This window comes from Crinia signifera, chromosome 1, assembly GCF_055691185.1.
Source record: "Crinia signifera chromosome 1, ASM5569118v1, whole genome shotgun sequence".
In the NCBI taxonomy this organism is placed as follows: Eukaryota; Metazoa; Chordata; class Amphibia; order Anura; family Myobatrachidae; genus Crinia; species Crinia signifera.
The window spans coordinates 384,354,829-384,380,471 of NC_139217.1; the positions used below are offsets into that span (position 1 = coordinate 384,354,829).

General features: G+C 43.4%; 1 protein-coding gene across 6 annotated transcripts in view; it reads left to right on the top strand.

Annotated features, from left to right (window-relative positions):
- The window catches only part of AIFM3 (AIF family member 3), a 103,953-nt gene that overhangs the window by 34,737 nt on the left and 43,573 nt on the right, over window positions 1-25,643 (top strand). For all 6 annotated transcript variants that reach the window (XM_083151536.1, XM_083151535.1, XM_083151539.1 and 3 more), the window contains exons 3-8: window positions 12,365-12,578; window positions 13,221-13,330; window positions 14,810-14,919; window positions 20,250-20,294; window positions 24,670-24,766; window positions 25,345-25,457. In XM_083151536.1, coding sequence (XP_083007662.1) covers window positions 12,365-12,578; window positions 13,221-13,330; window positions 14,810-14,919; window positions 20,250-20,294; window positions 24,670-24,766; window positions 25,345-25,457 — 689 coding nt within the window. The remainder of the gene's footprint in view (window positions 1-12,364; window positions 12,579-13,220; window positions 13,331-14,809; window positions 14,920-20,249; window positions 20,295-24,669; window positions 24,767-25,344; window positions 25,458-25,643) is intronic.

Here is a 25,643-nt window from a genome sequence, read left to right on the forward strand (position 1 = left end):
GTGTCGGGAAGTGCTTCCCGACCATGACGTAAATGTACGTCAAATGTCGGGAAGGGGTTAATAATAATAACTGGGCACATAGTTTTATAACATAGGCAATGACAATTCTAATTGTAGAAAGCTGAAAACAGCTTTAATAAGTAAAAATGGTGGCAGAGCCCAAACTATGTGGAAAATTCAGGAATAGGTACCTTTCACTTCTATGCTGTTGGCATAAATAATAGACACTGCAGCACCCTCTCTATCGCCTGTTGGTGTAGTCGCAGATGCGATAAAATGCCAGTGCCAGTTTCAGGCTTCTAGCATGTATCTGAGAGTGTATGCCCCTGTATGCAGTGGTTCTAAATCTAGATAGTCTCACTATAGTCACTTGCACTTGCCTATGACATATGCATTGTCTCAGTTTTATTACGCAATCAGCTTTCACTGACACGCCCACGACACTCCCATAACATGCCCACATGCTCGATTTATTTTTTCAGTGTTAAGTTCAAGCCACCGTCAGTAATTGCTTAACTACTCCATTTCTGATACCAGTGGGCCAGTATGCAATTGCACCTGTGTGCGCACAGTAAGGGTAATGCTTCCAGAATATTATGCATGTGCCCAGTAGTAAATTACCAGTACCATCTGTGCGCCGCACGCCAGTGTTTTCTGGGAGAGAGAACACACAGGCGGCGTCCTGCTGTTGGGAGGCAGGGTCGCTGGCGTCAGCAGTGGCCTCTGTCTCCCCATGGCCATCGCAGCTTTGAGTAAGCTTCGACTTACTCGCCGGCTACAAACAGGGAGAAAACCATTTGATGGTGGGTGATTGCAAATTGTTTTCCCTCTGTGTGCACGTCTGCAAACGTTTTCATAAACCGTTCGTATCGTTCATAAACAGTCCCTAGAAGTATAATTCTCAGAAAAAATATAACTCTTAAGGTGCTTAAACACGGTACAATTACCGGGTGTGATGAGATGCGCATATCCCATTGCACATCACATGTGCTGCATGTACTTTGAACTAGATTGCATTACATCTGTGTATGGGCACCTTTACAGCTTTAGGGTTACTCTGGGAGTCACTGTTTTCCTGTTATGTGTCTGATGCTGTGTGTATTGCAGAATGCTGCGATGACCCAAGTGAGCATCTCATTACAGTCTCTTTGGTCTGCTCCATTAGCAGATTTTTACAATACACTGTTCACTGTATGGATGTCGTTTCTATCATCAAAATTTAACAGTGACCAATAGATTGAATACAAATCAATTTATACTGTATTATAAATCTAACAAAGCAGGAGTAATAGAGCCTACACACAGCAATTTTAGGGCATTTTATAAGCAATCTCACTAGATCTCTTAGAAAATGCCTCTACATCACTCCAGATCGTGTGTAGGGGCATAGCGAAGTGCGGCCCTACTCTGGCCCTTACAGATCGCTCAGCACACAGCGCGACATGTCGCTGTGCAGTCCTGTGTGCTGAGCAATCTTGTTGTGCCATCTACATTGCTCAGATCGCTCAGCAGTGTGTAGCCCCATAACACTCATCTGATCATCATCGTGTGTCTACGACATCTGTTATTCATCTTCTTAATGTAAAAGACCGTCTTCATATACCAGGAGCCCCATCATCTCTCTTATCAGATGCATGGATCAGTCAGTATACACAGACAGGCACCATAATGCAGGTCCTGGTAACAGCAGAAGAGCTTTTGTCTATACAGCATCTTGCATTATACACCAAAGTCTCAGGGGTATAACTAGAAGCTTGTGGGCCCCATAGAAAATTTTTGAAAGCCTCCCCCCCATTGTCAATGTATAAATCGATTTTGGCGCTTATATAAGTAAATAAAAGATAATAAGGGTCAATGAAATGACCTAATCGTAATCTCAGCAGTACATAAAACAAAGATCACAGCACTAGGAGCACAAAGAAAAGCTAATTAGTAGTCTAGTATTATAATAGTATTCTACAGAGACTTGCATGTACCCCTGTATGTGACAGGACCCGCTTCGCCCATTTACTGCAGCGGAGCGGGTTCCTGTAATGGCAGTATGTATGAACCGCCACTTTGCTGAAGAGGGAGAGTGTTAAAGTACCTGTGGTCCGATATGCACTCTCCCTATTTGGCTGCTCCTATTGGTGCTTGTATAGATAGTATGCATGTGCTGGTCAGAAACCCCCAGTTGCATCCGCGGTCGCATTAAAACTTTTTTTAAATTGTTTTGTATGCACAGTTCCTGGCTGTCTGAGTTAGGGAAGCCAATCCCGGGGCATTTTTCAATCCCGGGATTGAATAACGTGCCATCCCGGGTTGTCTCACATTTCAGGGCAGTAGGATAATATGGCTTTCATTTCATCAAAAGGTGAGCTGCTGAGCTAAATAACATACAGTCATGGAGAAATTGGTATGTTTATAGTGACAGACCTCTAATCATTTCAGTTTACTAAATCTTATTTATGACACAATAGGTGTCATGGTCCCATTTCTGGGGATATCAGGCCCTTTTAACCCCTTCCCGACATTGCCTTTTATGCTAATTTTTTTTTTTTTTTTTCCTCCTTGCGTTCAAATAAGCGTAACATTTTTCATTTTCCGGCTATATAGACACATGAGGGCTTTTTTTTTGCGGGACAAGTTGTACTTTGTAATGGTACCATTTACTATACCGTATAATATTCTGGGGAATCAGGAAATAATTCAATGTGGGGTAAAAAAAAAAAAAAACGCCATTCCACAATTTTGCGCTGGTTACGTTTTTTTTGGAGTTCATAGTTCGTTTAAAATGATGGGTTATCTTTATTCTATGGGTCGTTACGATTCTGGTGATACCAAACTTATATAGTTTTCGTTATGTTTTACCACTAAAAAAAAAAATCGCAACTTTTACGGTTTTTCTAATTTGCGTTGCGTCGCCATGTTCTGCGGCTTATAACTTTTTTATTTTTCCACCTACGGACCTGGGTGAGGGCTCATTTTTTGCGGGCTGAAGTGTACTTTTTAATTAATTTAATTATGGGATATGGGCGACTTTCTGATCTCTTTTAGTTATTTTTTTTTGGGTACGCGATGCGACCAAAAAACGTAGTTTTGGCGTTTGGAATTATTTTCCGTTTACGCCTTTAACCGTGCGGGATAACTAATGTTATATTTTAATAGATCGGACTTTTAGGAACGCGGCGATACCAAATATGTTTATTTTTTTTATTTTTTATTTATTTTTATTTGTGAAATGGGGAAAGGGGGGTGATTTGAACTTTTAATATTTTTTTATTTTTTTTAAATTTTTAAACTTTTTTTTTTTTTTTTTTTTTACTTTTACTACAAGGCCCCCTAGTGTACTTGCCCACTAGGGGGCGCGATCGCCTGTACTAGGTTCAGCCATAGAGCTGAACGTAGTGATTTTATGCACTTCCTATTACATCCTGCCTGAGGCAGGATGTAATAGGTATGCATACACGGCCAGCACAGGGGTCTACATTAGACCCCTGGCTACCATGGCAACCGATCGGCACCCTCCGATCTCGCTGCGGGGGGCCCCGATCGGCGCCGGAGGGGGGCGCCCCCCCTCCGATCAGCTATTTAAGCACTGCGGTCGCTTTGCCCGCGGTGCTTAAAGGGTTAAACGGCCACGATCGGCGAACTCGCCGCTCGTGGCCGTGAGAGCAGGGACCTGGCTGTAATATACAGCCATTACCTGCTCTCTTTCAAGCCAGCTCACTCCGTGAGCTGGCTTGATTCCCCCTCAACCGACATATGACGTAAATGTACGTCATATGTCGGGAAGGGGTTAAAACACTCCCAATACCCATTTCCTACCCTGGAGAAAGCTGGCTCTTTTTTGTACTTCCCTATTGCCATTGGGAGGTATGATGTAAATATATTCACCATATGAAGCAGTACATTGCCATACTAAGGGAGAGTGCTACTTTAGCCAATCAGGTAGACCTGACCCAGCATCACCTACAGTCTGCACAGCCAGGACAATGAACTCCTTACTGAACCAATCTCTGTACCAGAGCCATGGTTCATCAATTCTGTGCATTCCCTATTCACTCTGCATGCTTTCTGCCCCTAGCAGAGTGTGTTGTGGCATGGCCCACGGTGCAAAGCTGTTAGGGGTCAAGGGTGCAGGGGTAGGAGGAGGATAGGAGGAGAGAGGACTACATTGTCCATTCTTTTTACCTGCTGCCTCGTGTCCTGACCATCCCTGCCATGCTCACTTCTTGCCTCAGGTTTCCTTACCTGCACCTCATGTCACCTGTCTGTCTCCCCCACCCTCTAGATTGTAAGCTCCTTAGAGCAGGGCCCTCCTCCCTCCTGTTCTCAGTGCACTCTTCTTGTATTTCAACTACAGCGCTCTTACTCTTCTACAATCTATACCTGCATCTGTTCTCATTCACTTCCTATATCTCAGCTGTATTGTGTACTAAGAATTGTGCTTTAATTGTGTTATGTCTAGTTCTGTGTACCCTGTACTGTTCTTTTGTGTTCTATATGTACAGTACTAGCTGGTGCAATCACCATGTGGCGCCGCTGATTGGCTGCCTGGGTGCTGCACAGCTCAGTAATTATATGTTCCCCATGTCTGTGTCCCTCATTAGAGTACATCTAGTATATATATCTGTACTGTTACTGGCTAGCTAGCTGGCTGTGCAATCACCATGTGGCGCCGCTGAATGGCTGCCTGGGTGCTGCACAGCTCGGTAATTATATGTTCCCCATGTCCGTGTCCCTCATTAGAGTACATCTAGTATATATCTGTACTGTTTCTGGCTACCTAGCTGGCTGTGCAATCACCATGTAGCGTCGCTGAATGGGTGCTGCACAGCTTGGTAATTATGTTCTCCATGTCCGTGTCCCTTATTAGAATGCGTTTTGTGCATATCTGTACATGTGATGTATATCTGTACTGCCATTGTTGCCTGTTCCTTGTACTGATAACCCTTTGTATTGCAGTATGTGCACTGTTATTTTTTTTTTTTAAATAATAGATTTTTATTAGGTCACGGTATTTGATCACAAAATGTGGAATACAAATGTGTGCGTACATAAAAACTTATGCATCATATTTAAGCAATGCAAAGAGTAAAGTTATATGTCTAAATATTACAATCCACAATCACAATAATAAACATTGACCTATATTTGGACAGTAAGGGGATCGAGATTGAAAGTATGGGAGAAGGGGAGAGAGAAGAGGAAAGGTGGGGGGCCGCCCCAGTCGGCCGGCCAAGTTAGTATATTGTAGAAAGAAAGGAAAAGAGGGGAGATAGACACAAGAGGAGGACAGGGGGGGGGGGGAGTGGGTAGCGGTGCTTGGGCAAGCGGCCCTCCTGTTTAGGTCACAGGTCTATCTGAATTTGTCAGAGTCAGTACTCTTGCGACAGGGGGGGGGAGTTGAGGGCTGTCAGCTCCTGTGTCTCCCCGCCGAATGGGGGGAGGGCCCGGGACTCCTGGTATTCACTCCATTTAAACCACCTCAGATGGATTGAGGAGGCCGAAGAGGAGTATCGGGCGTTAGTCGTCTCGAAGAGGAAGTGGCTATGTACTTTATTAATAATTTGTCGCACCGAGGGGATTTCCGCCGATTTCCATAATTGTCCGATTGCCGCCTTGGCGGCAATTAGTATATGTCTCATAATGTATAGGTCCCCCCCTTTAATTGTGTCGGAGTGATGTAGTAGTGCCACTACTGGGTCTAACTGGTGCTGAGCTCTGAGTACATCACTAATAAGGGTAGCTATTTCGGCCCAGAATGGGGTTAGGAGTGGGCATTGCCAAAATATGTGTAATATAGAACCTACTCCTCCGCATTCCCTCCAGCACATGTGTGAGACATTCGGCCAAATAGCATGTAGTCTCTTGGGGGTAAAATACGTCCTATGACAGAGTTTAAAAAACATTTCCGCATGATGTAAGTTTTTGGACATTTTGAAGCCAGAATAAAGAATAGAGTCCCACACTTCCTCGCTGAAGGATACCTTTAGGTCTACTTCCCATTTAAGCTGGGCTGGCAATTTCCCCTGCTTAGTTTCCGAGATTAAATAGTCATACCACTTGGAAATGCCTCCCTTGTGTGTCTGATTATATATTCTGGAGGTGAGGAGGGCCGGGGCAGGCACAACTGGGGTCTGGTCTGTTCTAGTAGCAGATAGCCAGTGGCGTATTTGTAAGTATTTGTAAAAATCCTTTTTAGGTAGTCCGTATTTCCCCTGTAGATCAGAGAATTGTGAGAGGGTTCCTGCCTCGCACAGATGTCCCAGGCTGGAGATCCCTGCTCCAATCCATGAGTCTAAATTCAGATTGGGAATAAATTTAGAAACTGCTACAAGCGAGATTTCTGCCCCAGGCAGGCCCAGTCCTCTCACCCCCCCGAGTACCCCGTGCCATACCTCCAGTGTCGCCCTTGTGGCTATGCTAAGTTCTGATCTTCCCGGGATATCCCGAAGGGGCACCCAAAGGAGATCTGCGAGTGGGATGGTTGTAGACATTGCCCGCTCCTGTGTGACCCAAGGTTTCGGGTTGCTAATATTTAGCCAGTCCCTAGCTTGGCTAAGTATGCAGGCCATGTGGTATTTTTCAATATCAGGGTACCCTACTCCCCCCAGAGCTTTTGGGAGTACCATAATCTTCCTAGCTAATCGGGGTTTTGAGCCTTTCCAGATATATTTAGTGAAAAGGGAGTTGATTTTACAAGTCAGGGACTTGGGGAGTTTCCTGGGGATTGCTCGGAAAAGGTAGATAAGTTTAGGGAGAAGGACCATTTTTGAGGCTGCAATTCTACCCATCCATGAGATTTCATGGACATACCACTCAGTTATTAGTTTTTGGAATGAATGTAGGAGCGGGAGAAAGTTGCATTCAATCAGGTGCGCGTCTCTAGCGACATGTACTCCTAAGTATTTAATTGCTCTCCCTTGCCACGCGTATCGGTATCTATCTTTCAAGCGAATCACCTCCTCACTGGGGATATTCAATGGGAGAGCTTCGGTTTTTGACGTATTAAGCTTATAATACGAAACTGAGGAGTAAGCCTCCAAAGCCTCGTGCAGTGCTTTCAGGGATCTTTCCGGCTCTAGTAGGCATAATAAAACATCGTCTGCAAATAGACAAATTTTATGTGGGATATTTCCTATGGTCGGGCCAATTATTCGGTCATCGGATCTGATCTTCTCAGCTAGGGGCTCCATTGCTAACACAAATATAAGCGGAGAAAGGGGGCACCCCTGCCTTGTACCGTTAGTTATCGGGAAGCTTGAGGATAGACATCCATTCACGAATACTCTCGCGGACGGACATGTATATAGCGCGAATATGGAGTCTAAGAACCAGCCTTTAAGACCAAAGCGTATCAATACTTCTCTTAAATACCCCCAGTGGAGTCTGTCAAACGCTTTCTCCGCGTCTAGTGAGAGCAGTAGTAGTGGGGATTTAGTGCGGTCACACATATCTACAACGTTGAATACCCTACGGGTGTTATCCGGGGCCTGTCTTCCCGGTACGAAGCCCACCTGGTCCCCTCTCACTAGCGATGGGAGTAAGGGGGCTAGTCTATTGGCTATCAATTTAGCATACAATTTCAAATCTGTATTTAGCAGAGCTATGGGCCTATAGTTCTGGACCGATGTGGGTGTTTTGCCGGGTTTCGGAATGGTTACTATTCGGGCTTCGAGCATTTCCTTTGGGAACCCTTTCGCCCGTGAGGCCTCGTTAAATACTCTAGTCAGAACTGGCCCGAGCTCCGCTTTAAAACATTTGTAGAAATTTGAGGGATATCCATCAGGACCAGGTGCTTTATCCCGGGGTAGGCCATCTATAGCTGTTTCCACTTCTAACAGGGACCAGGGAGCATCAAGGGTTTGACAGACCCCGGGTTCTAACATTGGTAGCCTAATGCTGTCTAAGAAAGTGTTTATTTCGGCTTCTGAGGGCTGAGGGGTGTGCAGATCTGTTTTAAGATTATAAAGTTTAGTATAATATTCCGCAAATGTGTCCGCGACTTGGAAGGGATCCACAACTCTGGTGCCTTTAGAGTTAATTAAAAGGTCTACTCTTGCTTTGGCTCTTCTACCCCTCAGTTTTCTGGCTAAAAGCCTTCCGGCCTTATTACCATAGAGGTAAGAGTGCTGGTTTAGTCTAGCTATGTTTTTTTGTACTTCTCGAAGAGAAGCGGCATTGATTTTATCTCTAACCTGTAGTAGTGCTGAGTGTGTAGCCCTGTCCGAAGGGTCAGCCTTATGGGCTGCTTCTAGTCTAGAGAGCTCCTCCTCCGCCACTCTCAGTTCCCTGGCCTCTGCCCTCTTCACCCTGGCTGCTGTCTGTATAGCGGAGCCTCTCACTACTGCCTTCAACGCGCACCAATGATTGAATGTTCCTGTGTCCTCTGATTTATTTGTAGTGATATAGAGGGAGAGAGAGTCCTGAATGGACTTTCTTGAGTCCGTATTTGTCAGAGCCGACCCTCCCAACCGCCATGGACCCGGTGGGGACCTGTAAGAGCTCGAATCCCACACCAGTGAAACCGGGGAATGATCTGACCACGTGATGGGCAATATCTCGGCTTTACGAATAGAAGCCAGAGTCCATTTATCCGTGAGGGCGAGATCTATCCTCGAGTACGACCGGTGCGGGTGAGAAAAAAAGGTATAATCTCGTTGTCCAGGATGCCTAGCGCGCCAGGCATCCTGGAGATCGTATTCATTAATAAGTTGTTTAAACCTTTTGGAGTGGTCAGGGGATTTTTGGTCTCTACGGCTTACGAGGCGGGATCTATCCATAACTGAGTCCAATACCATATTAAAGTCTCCTAGTATCAAGAGGGCCCCTTTAGTGTGTTTCTGCACAGTGGAAAGGAGTTTCCTGCTAAATGCAATTTGCCTAGTGTTCGGGGCATAGCAAGTGACGAGTGTAGTCTCAATCCCATCTATCTGGCCTACTAGAATTAAAAATCTGCCGTCCGGGTCAGCGTACTGTGAGTTGATTGTACAAGAGCAGGAAGCAGATATCAAGATAGCTACGCCAGCTTTTTTTTTGTGGGCCGTTTGCGGTGTAGCAGTGTGGGTATCTGTTATTGGAGAATTTTGGCGGGGCTGTTTTAATGAAATGTGTCTCTTGGACTGCCACGATATGTGCCTTTAGTTTATGAAAATAGGCCAAAGCCAACTTCCTCTTCTGGGGGGAGTTCAAACCCTTGGCGTTTAATGTGACAATGTTAACCATAATCAAGTTTCCTGGTAGGGAGCATATGAAACGTTACAAGGTAGCGCCTAGTTGCCCAAGGTGAGACCGCATGAGACATACAGGGGTGGGGACAAGACACATGGGGGAAAAGGAGGGGTGAAGAGATTGAAAAGAGAAAGAGAAGAATAGAATTAGCGACTCCGTATGGAGCCGTAGTGAGAGTCCTGACAGAGGACATCTCAACCAACTCGTGTGGGGGTAGTGGTCATTCACCCCACAATAAACCTGAGGAACAAAACATCTTAACTCAAAGTACATCACAACATGTCTTAGTTTGGAACAATAACATTGAATTAGAGTTTGAATTTGCGAGGCATGCATGTCTGAGTAGCAACTGGGCACTCCTGTGCATACAGGGCTGACTCAAAATAGCTAATGTTACTGTCATCTAGTTCTATACTCTAACCTTAATATAACTTAACGGTATCTCTATTAAATATCAATAACACTCTATAATTTGTATAGTATGTAAGTCTGTCGGGGAGCTCGGGACAGTCCGGGCTGCACCGCCAAGTACCTATGGGGCCATAATGCCTATCATTTGGTCTGGATAATCCAGTCAACTTATCCTTATCTATGTCTTTCTGGTAGTAACTCAGCGAGATAAGGATACATATTTCACATAGTCTATGACTTGCAGAATGACACTTCTAGAGGTACTTAATATGGGAGGCTGGTCAAATATTTACTACTCCGCCAGCGACCAGTCCTGCTGAAGTCGCCGGGTCGGAGGCTCTAGGGAGGCCCCTGCAGGGGTGTCGCATAACTTCCAGGCATACATAAGCTTCAAACCTTCCTCAGCCGAGGATACAGAAATTGTAGAGCCTTCTCTCTGTATGAGGAGGCGGGTGGGGAAGGCCCAGCGGTACTGGATATTCGCCTTCCTGAGGACCGATGTGACGGGCTGTAGTGAACGTCTTTTAAGTAGAGTTGCTCTGGAGAAATCTCCATAGAGTTGCAAGGAGCCCAGGACTGAAGCTGACTCCTCTGTGGGCCTTGCGGCCTTAAGGAGTGCCTCCTTAATGTGGAAGAAATGTACTCTCATCAGCACATCTCTCGGGGCGCCCTCAGGGGCCGATCTGGCCTTGGGTAGTCTGTGTATCCTATCCAGAAGAAGATCTGCTGAGGAAGCCGATGGGAGCAGTTTCTTGAAGAGGTCGACTGCGAAGTCGTGTAGACTGCTATTGGCAATGTTCTCAGGAATTCCTCGTATCTTAATGTTGTTCCTCCGTGATCTGTCTTCCATGTCCACCAGTTTTTCCCTCAGCGCGGCTACTTCTTCCTCCAAGGAGGCATGAGAGTCTATCAGATCATTATGAGAGCCTACCATCTCCCCCATCTTGGTCTCAAGTGCGTCAGTACGCTCCCCTAGGTCGTCAATAGAGCGCTGGCATGACTGCAGTGAGGTGCGGATTTCTGATGTAACCTCATCTTTCATTTGGGTGAGTAGTATCTTCAGGGTGCCCACCGTTAGGGCTGCATCATCAGAAATCTCTGAGCTTGTCGGGGGTCCCGGCGTGATAACCTGGGAAGTAGAATGGTCCCTGGGGGAGGGTATAGGCTCGGAGTTCCGGGAGGGTGTGATGTTGGTCTCCAACCCGCCACTTGAGCTCCTGGGGTTCGGTTTGAAAAAGGGTACCTGAGACACTGGTTTGGGGGCTTTACTCTTTTTGGGAGGCATATCGGCTGTATAGATACTGTATAGAAAGCTGAAACCAATCCGATGTTAGTGCGATGGGGGGAGGCAGGTTTGATCAGACATGCATCAATACATCAGTTATTAAGCATATGGTGTTCCATTGCAGCTCATCAGGATACGTGGGGTGGTTGATTAGAGAGAGTCATATGCTTGCGCCCATCCCTGCTGACAAAGGGTATGTAGCTGGGCACTTCCTTGCTGCCAGGGGGTCACTTCAGGGAGTCTCTGTAGTGGGAAGGGGTGCTGGAGGTGCTGTATTAGTTAGGGGTGGGGGGGTCAGCCAGAAGGTGTCCTCCAGCTCCGGAGTGCACAGCAGGGCAAGGGTTCAGCCTCTGGTGTGGCGTCTGGTTGTGCAGCCTTCTTCCCTTCTGCCCTAATGAGGAGGCAGTGTCAATGCTGGAGGTTAAGGGTGCAGTCCAGGGAGTGGGGGTTGATGGATCCCTTCTTCCCTCTTTCCCCTTCTCTCCCTCCTCTTTTGTGTCCCTTTATATTAAATGGCCTGTTCAGTTCAGAGGTTGGCAGGTGAGGGGTCTTAGTTTAGGGAAGGTCAGGTGGGGGTTAGCGGCTGCAGGCTGGACTTCCCAGCAGGTGAGCAGTGCAGGCTGCTCACCTAAGATGGCGGTGGTTCCGGGCGGGCAGGGGTTAATGTACCAGCCCAGGATTCGGTGCTATATAGCGCCCTACCCTCTGGCGCTTAGGTGCCGCTGCCGCTTCCCCCTCTCCCCGTGTCCCCCCTCTGCGCGTGTCGGGAGCTCCGTCTTCTCCCGTACTCACGCGTCAGAGGTGTCTTCACTGCCGCGTCTCTTCTGTGGAGGCGTCGGAGCGTCGCGCTGTCACGGAGCGATGCTGTTCCCCGGTGCAGCAGTCTGAGGGTCCTCTCCGGCCGGGGGTCTTCCCTCTTGGTCTCCGCTGCTCCCGGGGGTCGTCTTCCTCTCTTCCCGCCGGCTTCGTCTGCTTCCCTCTGATCCGGCTGCAAACTCGAGGCCGCGGCTTCACCCCCCAAGTAGGCCGCAACCTGCAGGAGTCCTGAGAAGGACTCCCCGGCTCCGCGACGCTGTCAGAGGCGGGTCGGGTGCTAAGGATGGAGGTAGGGAAGGGTTGGGGCAAAGATAGGAGATGTGGCTGTGGGTAAAAAAAGGTATTTAGCTGGCTAAATATCAGGAGCTCCTGTGGAACACGTTTGCTCCGTTTAGCTGCTAGGCCACGCCCCCGTGCACTGTTATTTTTAATGTCTGTAAAGCGCCTTGAGTCCTGTTGGAGAAAGTGCGCTATATAAATAAAACTTACTTACTTACTTACTTACATTGACTGGCAACAAGGAGGCTTGTTTTGCAGCACTGTACAGTATTGATGGGTGAATTATTTACTGCATTATCAGTATTTCATTGCAATGGAGCAATTTAGAGAATGTACAAATGCTGTTTTCTTTTGCAGTTGAAGTAAAAGTTGAAGTTGTTCTACCTGAAAAAGAAAGGGAAAAAGAAGAAATGTCTCCCAATGGGAAAGCCAGTCCTCTTGCATATAAAACAAATGGAACAACTAGACACTATCACCATGAGGAAAGACCCATTGTCCTTAATCCATACACAAACCCCAAAGATATGGTGGAAGCCTCTGTATGCCACGTAAAGGATCTGGAAAATGGACAGTATGTATTAATCATATATAAATTCTCTGAGCCATTTGCTTTTACAGTGTTACTCTTACCAATTAGTGCCCTCTGCCAGATTAGCCAGTAATTTCCACATCATTTCATACACTATGACTAGTCTTTTTTCTTTACTTAATAGTAGTTGTATTATTGTTATTCTAACTGCTGCTAAACTTGAATATGTGGCTAAGAGGTCTATATATGAAATGGAGAAAAAACCTACCTCTAACAATAAGCACTCGATAAGATTGCTTCCTGTTTATTAAAGGCTAGACCCTGACAGACTAAGTATTTGGATATTTAGACAAGGGTCTGGCTGTGGAATTACTGCCACAATCTTTCTGTAAGCACCATCTCTGGATGGCGATAATGTAAGAGATTCAATGAAAACAGTTTTTATCTAAATAAATGGTTTTTTTTTTTTTTTATTTAAATTTGATTGATAAACTGTATTGATAGCTGACATTCAGCTCTGTCTAAATATGGTAATAAATAGGCTTTTAAATCTATTCAAGTAAAATGGAAGTTTAATTTTGTCAATGTGCAAACTATTAGCATTGAAGAATTAAATGTATTTATTATTTGCAAAGATACTTTTTGCTTTGCTAAGCTAATTGTTTTGTTTATGTTTATCACTAGGATGCGGGAGGTTGACTTGGGATGTGGTAAAGCTTTGCTAATTAAGCAGAATGGAGAATACTATGCAATGGGACACAAATGCCCTCACTACGGGGCCCCACTAGTGAAAGGTTTGGATTTGAGTAATACTCTGTATTCTCAATGTCTCCACATTTTTGTTGGTGGTACACATAGAATGTATAGCCTTTAATACCCTCTTATAACCTTTTCTAATGCCATTACTGTGTGCCGATTCTATGACTCATCATACTAATCTATACTAACCTTTTCATCTAATTGTTGTGACACTTTGATTTGAAAAAATAATAAATTCACATATTGTACATTGTGCTTAAGAAACAGTTATCATTTCCCTTTACTGTTTTTCTGTACATCAGATGCCTTACTGTAGATTATTAGTATTACTTGTTAGTTGTTACTAGTCTCAAATTCCCCATACTTCCTCCTCTGTAATTCTTATGTTAAGGGGGGTATTCAATCTGGGGGTCACGGCTGTTGAGCTTGCTTTTTCCCAGTTTTTTCTCTTTTTTCACACATTGCAATAAACTATTGTCACTTGGAGCAGTAGTAAAGGGAGAGGCTATGTTATTATGAATAATGATACATGACACTTAGACGTAAGCATTGGTGCTTTAATGTGGATTTTCACTATATATATATATATATATATATATATATATATATATATATATATATATATATATATATATAGTAAGAACGTACGGCGTTGTACGGAGTACCTGCAAGAAATATGTTGCAGGTATCACTTACCCCTGACCCACTGTCAATTCTATTTTTATTTTAAGTCTAAATATAATGCATCCGCAGCCCGCCCACCCAGCGATATGATTGGTGCTGTATTCAGCTACCGGCTACTGCTGATTTAGCCTGTCACACTGACAGGCATTAGCGGCACTGACAGCATGAAGAGCAGGCTCCACAATTATAAGCACAAGCTGCCCGTCTCTCCCCCAAGCAAGAGCCAACCCACCTCCAGTCATTCCCTGTTTCTCATTCCCTGTCTCCTGATGCCATGCTACGATTGTCATTTAGTCACTCCTCTAGCTTTGTGTGACCACGCCCCCTCACGACACATGGCCACACCCATTTTTGGTGGAGGCTATCAGTACCAGCAAGAAAACAATTCTACTTGCACCACTGTAGTATATATATGTGTATATATATATATATATATATATATATATATATATCTTCACCATGTGTGGCACTCTTGTCATAACACAAATTCAACTGTAGTCTAGTGTGCATTCAACATTTTGGTAACCTTTATTACCGTCTTCAGGATAAAGGTTACCAAAACCTTTACTTCTTATAAGCCAAGTCTCAGGGACATCACCAAGGTTGTGAAATTGCCTGCATGGGCTCACCCAATTACCGTAATAGTATCAAAGGCACCATTGCCTGGGATGAACATTCCCTTTTCTACAGTGGGGGTAGTGCGATTTCCTTAATTCTCATCTTTCATTTCCACATACTATTCTTCTAAATACTGTTCTGTACAGACACCTGTGATCTCCTTAAGATTGAGGTCACTCAAAGGAACTTATTTTTTTTTTCTAACCAAACAGGGGTGCTATCTCGAGGTCGTGTGCGTTGCCCATGGCACGGGGCATGCTTTAATATTGCAACTGGCGATATAGAAGATTTTCCAGGGTTAGATGGTCTGCCAAAATTCCAGGTACATTCTATTAAACGTAAGGAAAAAGTACTTGTGTTCCATAATACAATAGTAAAAAAGGTTAGCTGGGATGTGCTCTGATTTAGTGATTAGTATTGTGTTAATTTGTAGTGAGATTAAAATCTAACAATGGATATCATGATTCCCTGACAAACATCTACAGTATAGTTATATTCATAATACAATATGTGTTGTATGAGAAACATAAAAGCTATGAAGAGATGGGGGACTAATTTGTTTTACCACCCAAAAGGGTAGTTATGCACACCTTTTATTTTTCTTTTAAATTGCTCACCAATCATATACTAACCACAAGCACTTCTGCTCACCAATATGATCGTAAATAATTTGAATTGGTCATGGACTACCAAACCAGGGCACCCCTGCAAGTCCCCCAAGGCATCCCAGGGTGCCACGGGACACAGTTTGGGATCTACATGTCTAGTGTGCATGTACTTTTTTCTATGTTAAAGATAACAAAGTCTGATTCGTATACAGTAAGAGACAAACCTTAAATGTTTTTTTTTCTTTTTAAAATCGTATGCCACCATTTTTCCGGTTGAGTTGATCAAGACAACACCTGCTACACTGTACAGATTGCCTATAGCCATATTGAGTATATTATCTTTTAGAAACCCATCAATTGGATCAATTAGGGTCATATCTGATGGCAAATACAATAGTATAGACTTGACAAGCTTACGTATGTGCTCAGGTGTGCTGCTTGTCTACTTAGCGCAGAGGCATGTCCACTTCCCAATGCTTAAAACTGCCCTGTAAAGGCACCTAGCTGAAAATGTGCATGGTGCAAAGAGTGGATATGGCCCTGTCAAATTTAACGTATTGAAAGTTTATGAACAACCCTTCTATTCATTGTTAATGCTCTTCATATACTATAATAATATTAATAAAAGTTTTTTACCCGCACAAGTACAGTTAGTTGTTCAAAATAGATTACTGCTCCAATACTACTCTATAATCTGTTTATTACAAATTACGGTTTAGTGGGAGGTGCACCCTAGATTAGAAGCACTGCACAAAAGATTAGAAAATAAATTATTCTACAGTGGGGCACTTATATAAGCAGTGTATAATAAAATATTCTACAAACATGTATTATCCTGTGGTGTACAACAAATGTGTGTATGTGTGTGTGTGTGTGTGTGTGTGTGTGTTTGTACACACACACACACACACACACACACACACACACACACACACACACACACACACATATATGTGTGTGTGTGTGTCTTGAAAAATGCACACCCCAGTTATAGGGTATTTCCAGTGCATGCCTAGAGCTAGGCTGCACCAGTGTAGGGGTATTTTTCCATTCAGAAATATTATATTCATATTCTTCAAAAAATGATAACGTGGAGAGTGATAAACAATCAGCCAAGCAGCTTCGAACTGATATTTTGCAAACATGAAAAGTAACATGACAATTAGGATCTGATTGGCTGTTCACTCTCCATGTTATCGCCTTTTGAAGCTTGGTGATAACCCCTTACTACTCTCTATGCCTAAAGGGTATAGTCTCCTCTTGTGGCTCTCATATGTAACTAATGCAGTAACAGTATTTTCTGTGCAACAATGTTTCTTTTTACTGAGTGTTAATGTAGTTAGATTATGCCACATAAACCATTCCTTTAGCCACAATGGTCAAAACAATAGACAATAAACAATGTTTTGCCAGCTGCCTATGTCAAAACAAGCTTGCCCATTGGTAACACTGGATAAACATATGGGTGCCCATCATGATCAAATGGTATCCTGTTGATGATTTCACATTGGAGGTGCTTTCTCAAAAAATTTCCATACGCTGAGATGTTAGCGTACAGCTCCAGGCCCACTCTCCAAATAGGCCCTAATCTCAGTCTAATCTAAATTGCTGGTCCATATGGGTTCATTGTTTCTAGAGATATTGCGGGTAAACCATTTTTTTTTTATTTCTGAAATATAATTTCATGGCTGTTCATGTTGTTTGAGGACAGATTTATCTGAAACCAAACGTCCCGGTTTCACGGGACCAAAATCATTTGAGCCCACGTGTAAATGGGTCAGTTGGCTCGTTCCGAATATATAGCTGGTTGTTTAAAGGGGGGGGGGGGGGGGGCTGTTCTCTCCCTCTCACACCAGAAAATGCAGGGACTAGGTCAGGGGTATCAAACTCAAATTCATCGGGGGCTGCATCAGCAGTTTGGTCACCCTCAAAGGGCCGGTTGTATCTGTAGGTCCCCCTGTATAATTATAATGCCATGACACCACAGGCTGCTCCCCCTGTATAATATAAAATGAATGCCATGACACCACAGGCTGCTCCCCCTGTATAATAATAATAATGCCATGACACCACAGACTGCTCCCCCTGTATAATATAATAAAAGTAATGCCATGACACATAAATGATTATACAGGAGGAGCAGCCTATGGTGTCATGGCATTATTATTATTATACACGGGGACACCTCAGGAAACAGCATATATATTTTTTTTTTTATTGTGAGTGTGATCCTCATCCTCACTTACTGTTTCTCCATCTGTCCTGCAGCTGCTGCGTCTTCCAGCTTTTCTTCACTGCTTGCTGCGGCCACACTGTCCCCGACTCCCGGTCCAGCTTCCCTGCCTGCTCCTACTTCTCTACAGACGCATGGGCGGGCGGCGTCATCGTCATGACGTCCCCACCCAGTGTCTGTCACTGCCGGGCATCAGAGGGAACAGGCGGCCGGGCCCTCCTCCACGTAGCCGTGGAGGCCGGCGGCCATGTTTCTGTAGCCGTATACATATGTGCCTACAGGAACATGGCCTAGACAGTGGAGGAACAGGTAAGGCAGCCGCGGACGTGGACGCGTCCCGCAGCACTCCTGTTTTAGACACACTGCCCCTGCGTGCTATCTCCTCGAGCGGGCCACATGACGAGGTCTGGCGGGCCGGATTTGGCCCGCGGGCCTTGTGTTTGACACCCGTGGACTAGGCTGATGTAAAAGGGGCCAGCCCGGGAATGTCCGTGCAAGATCCAAGGACCATATTCCCGGGTAAGTCCCTGCATTTTCTGGTGTGAAAGAGGTATTATTTCAAATAGCCGGGACCTGCAGTGCTCTGAATACAGCTGGGCAGCCCCCTGCTTTCTGCCCGGCTGACAATGGCTGTCATTTCTGCCCAGCGGCAGCTGTCCCCCAGTTACTGCGGGCATGTATTCCCCCTTAGCAATGAGCATGTAATCCCACATGGAAATTAGCATGGAACCCCAGGCAATGAACATGGAACCCCTGGCAATGAGCATGTAGGTAAGCAGCACTTATCTAGCATAATTTTTAATAGGCATTATGGTGTTTGGCATAATACATAATGGGCATTATGGTGTACATTTTTAATGCGTGCCTTTGGCGTGCAATGCCCCTGTTTATGGAGCATATTGTACATTATTGCTCAATCTGCTTGGTATAGTGGGAATTTTGCCTTAATCTGTGTGGCATAACGTGAGTTTTGAATCAATCCGTGTGCCATAGTGTGAATTTTGGCTCAATTGGTGTGAATTTTGGCTCATTCCATGTGGCATAATGTGTAAGAAGCAAGTACAGTATAAGGGGGTTACTATTGTTTTGCATGATTTGTATAAGGGGTATATGGTGTGGTAAAGTTAGATGACCACATAAAAGGTGCTGAAATGTTGTCTACCAAGTTCCGGCTTTCAGTATTTTTTTTATGATTGGAGTGCCACCTCACCCCGCAAGTGTCTTAGGACATGGGCATCCTGCGGGTGCACCTTTGGAGGGCACCCGCCAATATATCTCCCTGCATTTTTCCTATGCCAGCCCCCTGCCTTTTCCAGGTATATATAATTAGTTGAAAGTATTTACACAAATAGAGACACACCCATGAGCAGACCACCCAACCAGAACACTGGTCACGCCTCCCACATTATTAGGTGCTGGCTATTAGGTGCTGGCTATTGCGCATAATAGGCCCTTGATAATTTTCAGCTCCAGGCCCATTTAGACCTTAATCTGGCACTGGATGTTAGTATGTCAAAATGTTAGTTACTGTATTGGTATTGTGAAGGGGGCTTTATATGATGTTTTTTTTGTGGGCATGTGCAGTGCAAATGTGCAATTTTTCCCCACTAAAAAAAATCTGACTTTCAAATAAAATAATATTCATAAAAAATGTAGCACTTTCATTTTTGGAGCTTACAATCCAAACCGCTGTCCTCACGGCCCACTAACAGTGCAGGTTTTAGTGATATCAGGGCTTCAGAACAGAAAACTAAATCAAAATAACTGAGGTACTAATTAAATCACCTATTCTCAAGCATGGATATAATAAAACCTTGGACTGTTCATGTGCCTTGAGAACCAAGGTTTGGAATGCCTGTATTAGAGTATGGAATAGAATGTAAGTTTTTAATTTGGATTCCTTGAAATCAGGATTAGTTTAGCATACTTGCCTACCTGGCCCTCTGCATGAGGGAGACAATGCTCTGTTCCTAGACTTCCCTGGTAATGTATGATTGCCAGCACCTGTCTCCCCTGTGTCACACCCTACCTCATCTGTCCCACACTCCCCCTCACCCATCTCCCATGTCAGACCCCCCATACCCGTCATCCACACTTGCCTACCTGACCTCTCCATGAGGAAGAAAATGCCCTGTTCCTGGTAATGTATGATTGCCATCAACTGTGGGTGAGCTAGGTAACTGATAAGAAAGGTGTTTCACCACAGGTGATGGCAATCATACATTACCAGGGAAGTCCAGGAACAGAAAATTTTCTCCCTCATGGAGAGGGTCAAGTAGGCAAATATGGTCACTCTGGTAAATGAATATGCTTTTTCACATCAGAGCTGTGTTCCAAACCCAATACTGTATATACAACACATGGGGTTTATTCTAGTTCCTTCTTTCTGACAAAATCCTTCTTAGATGGACAAAACCATGTGCACTGCAGGGGGGCAGATGTAACATGTGCAGAGAGAATTAGATTTGGGTGAGTTATTTTGTTTCTGTGCAGGGAAAATACTGGCTGCATGATTTTACACTTCAATATAGATCTCACTTTGAAGAAAAACCCCACCCAAATCTAATTCTTTCGGCACAAGTTACATCTGCCCCACCCGCAGTGCACATGGTTTTGTCCATCTAAGAAGGATTTTTTCAGAAAGAATGGACTAGAATAACCCCCATTGTAATGTAAGTTGGGGCTTTTGATAACTAGCAAACATAAGTTGGTATCCCTCGCTCATTCATTTAAGCAAATGCTTAAGAAATGTTTAACAGATTTTTTATTTATTTGATTTTTGTATTAATACTGCTTTTATGTGCTTTGCAGGTTAAAATAGAGAAGGAAAGAGTATACATTCGTGCAAGTAAGCAGGCAAGTCATCTGTTTTAGACTATTCATAAATATTAGCAGTATAACCTTAAACAATGTTGAAACAAACTACATGTACAGGATGGCGAACAAACTATATAGCTTGCAAATAGCCTGGGGCACATGATAGCATATGAGCAATTTCTAATAGCTTTTCTCCCCTCCCTTCTGGGGCTCCATTCTCTGTTTTGCATGGCTCTGTGACACACTCTAATATAGACATGGAGGATGGACAGTAATCTGTGGCGGTGATGTCATGTATGTGATGACATACATTAGTTGTTTGCTTTTGTATAGGTGTACGCATTACTGCCTCACTGCAGTGAGGTTGTGGGTTTGGTTCTGGCCAGTAGACTATGAGGCATGCTGTATGCACAGAACCTCACTGGTTCCATGAAAACTGTGGACTCTTTGGGCGGTATTCAATGTCCTGAATCGCTGGTTACAGTGATTCAGATTTAACATTCGCCTGCCAATCGCCGGTTTTTAGCAGTGAATCGCCATGCATGGGGATTCGTGGGGAGTCGCCAAGTCACCCTATTCAACGTGGCTGAGAATCGCCGGCCCTAACGGCGATTCTCAGCCATACCGGCGTTTCCCTACACAGCCTCATTAATGTAGTCAGTTGTTTAAAAAATCGCAGATAAATGCTAGAAACAAGCAAATTACCCTGGACAAACGCTTCCCATACAGCAGACGGCAAACGCTGGGAAATCTGGTCAAAGGGCAAACGAAGGAGTGAGGTGGGGAGGAGAATCATGGGTAAGTGAGGTGCACCATGGGTAAGAACAGTGCTTTGTGGGAGAAAAAAAAAATACCTGAAAAAATTAAATATATATTTGTATAGCACTTCTACGACCATGACATCACACAAGGGCAGCAAATAATAATACATTAGACTTGCATAGTTAAATAGAGCACTTAAAACCAATTATTTCACATGTTCCTATAAAAGTTCACCATAAAAAGATGACGAGGGGCACTCGGAGAGGAACGGCGATATGAAAGAAGAAAAAGGAATCGCCAACTTCACATTGAATACACTTTTGGCGATTCCCCTCAACTACCGTCGATTCCCCATGAAAAATCCTATACACAAAAAACGGCGATTTGTACAGGAAAACATTTGGCGATTGCAGCTTCATTCACCGGTCGTCAACGGCGATTCTAGCTCATTGAATACGGTGATTCGCATTTGGAGCTCCAAAAATCACCGTCAGCCACGAAAAAACCCCGGAATCGCCATAAAACTTGGCGATTCCGGCTCATTGAATACCGCCCAATGTGTTTTTCTCACGTGCAAACTCCACTTGTGCCTTGCAAGAAAAAGTACAAGTTTGGTTAATCACACACAGGTGGCTCCCAGCTAATTGAATTGTACTGCCCTATGAAATTAAATATATGCCTACATGCCTACATAGTAACATATACCCAACGCACAAATAACCCAAGTTAAAAGAAGGATTTTACCTGGGTTGGGCCGGGTTGCTGGGCAGTGTAAACTGGGTCGCTGCAGGGAGCTTCACCTTGGAAAGGCCGGTTTGCTCCCGGGTTGGACCCCCCAGATTTGTCATCCTCTCTTTTAAATATTCACTTTATTATAACATTGACTAAATAATGGTTATAGGTTGTAGCCCTGAATGTTTTTTCCAATAAATGTTTATTTAACCTTATTTTAAATGTGTTCAATGTGTCTGCTTTCACCACCTCTTCTGGAGGAGAGTTCCATACCCTTACAGCCCTGACCATAAAAAAGCCTTTTAAGGTTATATAATCTTTTTTCCTCTAGTCTGAATACATGCCCACGTGTCCTAGTCTCTGATCTCAAAGCAAAGAGGTTGCCTGATAGTTCAGAGTATTATCCTATGATATATTTGTACATGTTAAGCATGTCTCCTCTTAATTGTCTCTTTTTCAGTGTAAACATTCATAATTTGGCTAATCCATCCTTGTAGTTTAAAGACTCTATCCAATTTATTAACTTTGTTTCACTTTTCTGAACTTTTTCCAGTTCTGCCATGTCCTTTTTGTAGTGTGGAGTCAGAATTGCACTAAAAATTCCAGATGAGGTCTAACCAGTGCCTTGTATAGTGGAATGACTAAATTTTTTGTTCCTATTTTCCATACACCTTTTAATAAATGTAGCATACAGTACTACATAGTAACATAGTAATTAAGGTTGAAAAAAGGCATTACTCAAGTCAGTGGTTACAAGTCAAATAGGTTGAAATTGATGGATTAATTAACAGTAGCTGCTGTAACCACCCCCACCGGCAATCAGTTCTAACTTTTTTTAAACATGTTACCTCAAACCATATTTGATCCTTATTTTTTGTAAGGATATCAATATGCTTATCCCAAGCATGTTTAAATTGTACTACTGTATTTGCGTCTACCACCTCTGATGGTAGGCTATTCCACTTATCTACTACTCTTTCTGTGAAGTAATTCTTCCTTACATTTCCCCTGAATCTTCCTCCCTCTAGTTTCAGTGCATGTCCTCATGTTCTGTTGCTCCTCTTCCTGTGAAGAATGTCTCCCACCTGTACCTCTTAAAACCCTTGATATATTTGAAAGTTTCTATCATGTCCCCCCTTTCCCTTCTCTGCTCTAAAGTATACATATTAAGATCTTTTAGTCTTTCCTGGTACGTTTTGTGATGTAGGCCATGCACCATTTTAGTTGCTCTTCTTTGTACAGTCTCTAATGTATTTATATCCTTCTGGAGATATGGCCTCCAGAACTGAACACAATACTCTAGATGAGGTCGTACCAATGACCTATACAGTGGCATTATTACTTCTTTCTTTCTGCTGCTGATACCTCTCCCTATGCAACCAAGCATCTGACTTGCCTTCTTCATTGCTTTGTTACATTGCCTACCTGCTTTTTTTAAGTCCCCTGAAATAGTGACACCTAGATCCCTCTCTTCCTCAGTAGTTTCCATTATAGTGCCATTTATACTATATTGAGTCTTTGGATTTCTGAGACCCAAGTGCATGATTTTGCATTTTTTGGCATTAAACTGTAGTTGCCATTCTCTTGACCATTTCTCTAATCTACCTAGATCCTCAATCATTTGTTTTACCCCTCCTGGTGTGTCTACCCTGTTGCGTACCTTTGTGTCATCTGCAAAAAGGCACATTTTACCCTCAATTCCATTTGCAATATCACCAATAAAGATATTAAAAAGCACCGGTCTAAGTACAGATCCCTGGGGTACTTCACTTGTAACCTTTCCCTCCTTTGACTGTACTCCGTTTACTACAACTCTCTGTTTTCTGTCCTGCAACCACGCTCTTATCCATTCAACTATCTTAGAATCCAATCCCAAGCTTTCAAGTTTATTTAACAGTCTGCGATGTGGGACAGTGTCAAAAGCCTTACTAAAATCTAGATAAGCTACATCTACAGCCCCACCTTGATCTATGACTTTAGTCACCCAGTAAAAAAAGTTAATAAGATTTGTTTGACATGATCTTCCCCCAGTAAACCCATGCTGTTTTGGATACTGTAAATTGCTGGTTTTGAGATATTCTACAACTCTTTGTTTTAAGAGCACCTAGTCCCAATTCCTCAATTTTATTAATCAGTCTCTTATGTGGCACAGTTTCAAATGCCTTTGCAAAATCCAGGTACACCATGTCTACAGTATTGCCAATGTCCAGGTTCGCGCTCAATTCCTCATAAAAACGTATTAAGTTAGTTTAGCACTAATGCAGTTGGCTGGGTCATCTCTCTCTTTCCTTTTTTAAATAACGGTACAACTCACACAATTCTCATACACAAAGACACTGTCTCATAGATCTCTTAAATGTCTCATACTTACATACAGTAGTACTTCTTGAAATGGCTGGTAGTAAGCTCCTCCTACAAAGGCACAGCCAATGCTTACTGGCATAGCCCTAACACAGACCTGTCTATAATTTTATAAGGGGTATTAATTCCTGGCCTAAATTTTAGGCAAAAACGGTTGCGAATTCACAAAAACCAATGTGCAGCAATTTTGCCAATTTAAGTGGTTTTCGCCGATACTGTATTTTTCGTCTGCCAAAAAATGATCTGGGATTGAATACCTCCCTATATCCATTTTCTGCAGCCAAGGAGCTATTCATTCTGCACTATTGTACCCTGTACTCAATGTATCAGTGTCAATGCTGAGGCAGAAGCACTATGTGTTTGCAGTCCTTAGTGATGTTACTGATATGCAGTGCATTGATAATGTGTGACTAATTATTATAATTAGCAGAGAAAGTGATTATCCTAACTAAATTTTTCTAACATATTGTTTATCAGTATCACAGTTATTAATCTACCTGGAGTTTTCCAATTTCTTTTTCAGGATTAATTCTGTATTTACATTTTTTCTTCTTTACAGGCTTTACAGACGCAAAGACGGACCAAAGTTATGGCGAAGTGTTTAGCGCTTAGTAATTATAATACCGCCAATACTAATGTTCTTATAATTGGAGCAGGTAAATCCTATCCACTACAGAATATTACTTTTGAATAGTGGTGACTTCAGATGTAGTGCTGCAGGACAGTCGATAATCAATAAGGTGATCCACACCAACTGACAGTGAGGGGGTTATTTTGGTTCACTCTTTCTGACAAATTCCTTCTTAGTAGGACAAAACCATGTGCACTGCAGGTGGGGCAGATATTACTTGTGCAGAGAGAGTTAGATTTAGGTGGGGTTTTACTTCAAAATGAAATCTATAATGCAGTGTAAAAATAAAGCAGTCAGTATTTTCCCTGCACAGAAACAAAATAACTCACCCAAATCTAATTCTCTATGCACATGTTACATCTGCCCCCCTGCAGTGCACATGGTTTTGTCCTTCTAAGAAGGAATTTGTCAGAAAGATTGAACCAAAATAACCCCCTGAGTCTCGGATGGCAATGTTTGTCAGTGATTGGGGTGGCAGTAAGTGTGTGTCGCCCCCTTATTTGAACTTTGGACTGTGCTGCCTGCAGCCCCACCTCTGCATCCACTACTGCTTGTTAGTAATACTACATTCAATGGTTTTTTTAAGTTATATTTTTTTTTCAGGGCCTGCTGGCTTAATGTGTGCAGAAACATTAAGACAGGAGGGATTTTCGGACAGGATTGTAATTTGTACCTCTGAGAAGTATCTGCCGTATGATCGATCCAAATTAAGCAAAGTATGTATTTGCAGTTTAAGCATACTGTATTTCTACTCTGTATCCTTCAGAGTACTGTGAACTGATGAAGTGTTTAGACAATTTTGACTGGCCATGTACCGTATATGGAAACCATAATCTGCATAGACAGTGACAGCTTTGTAGTGGTGTGTGTCAAACTAATGCAGCAACTTTTTGATTGATTTT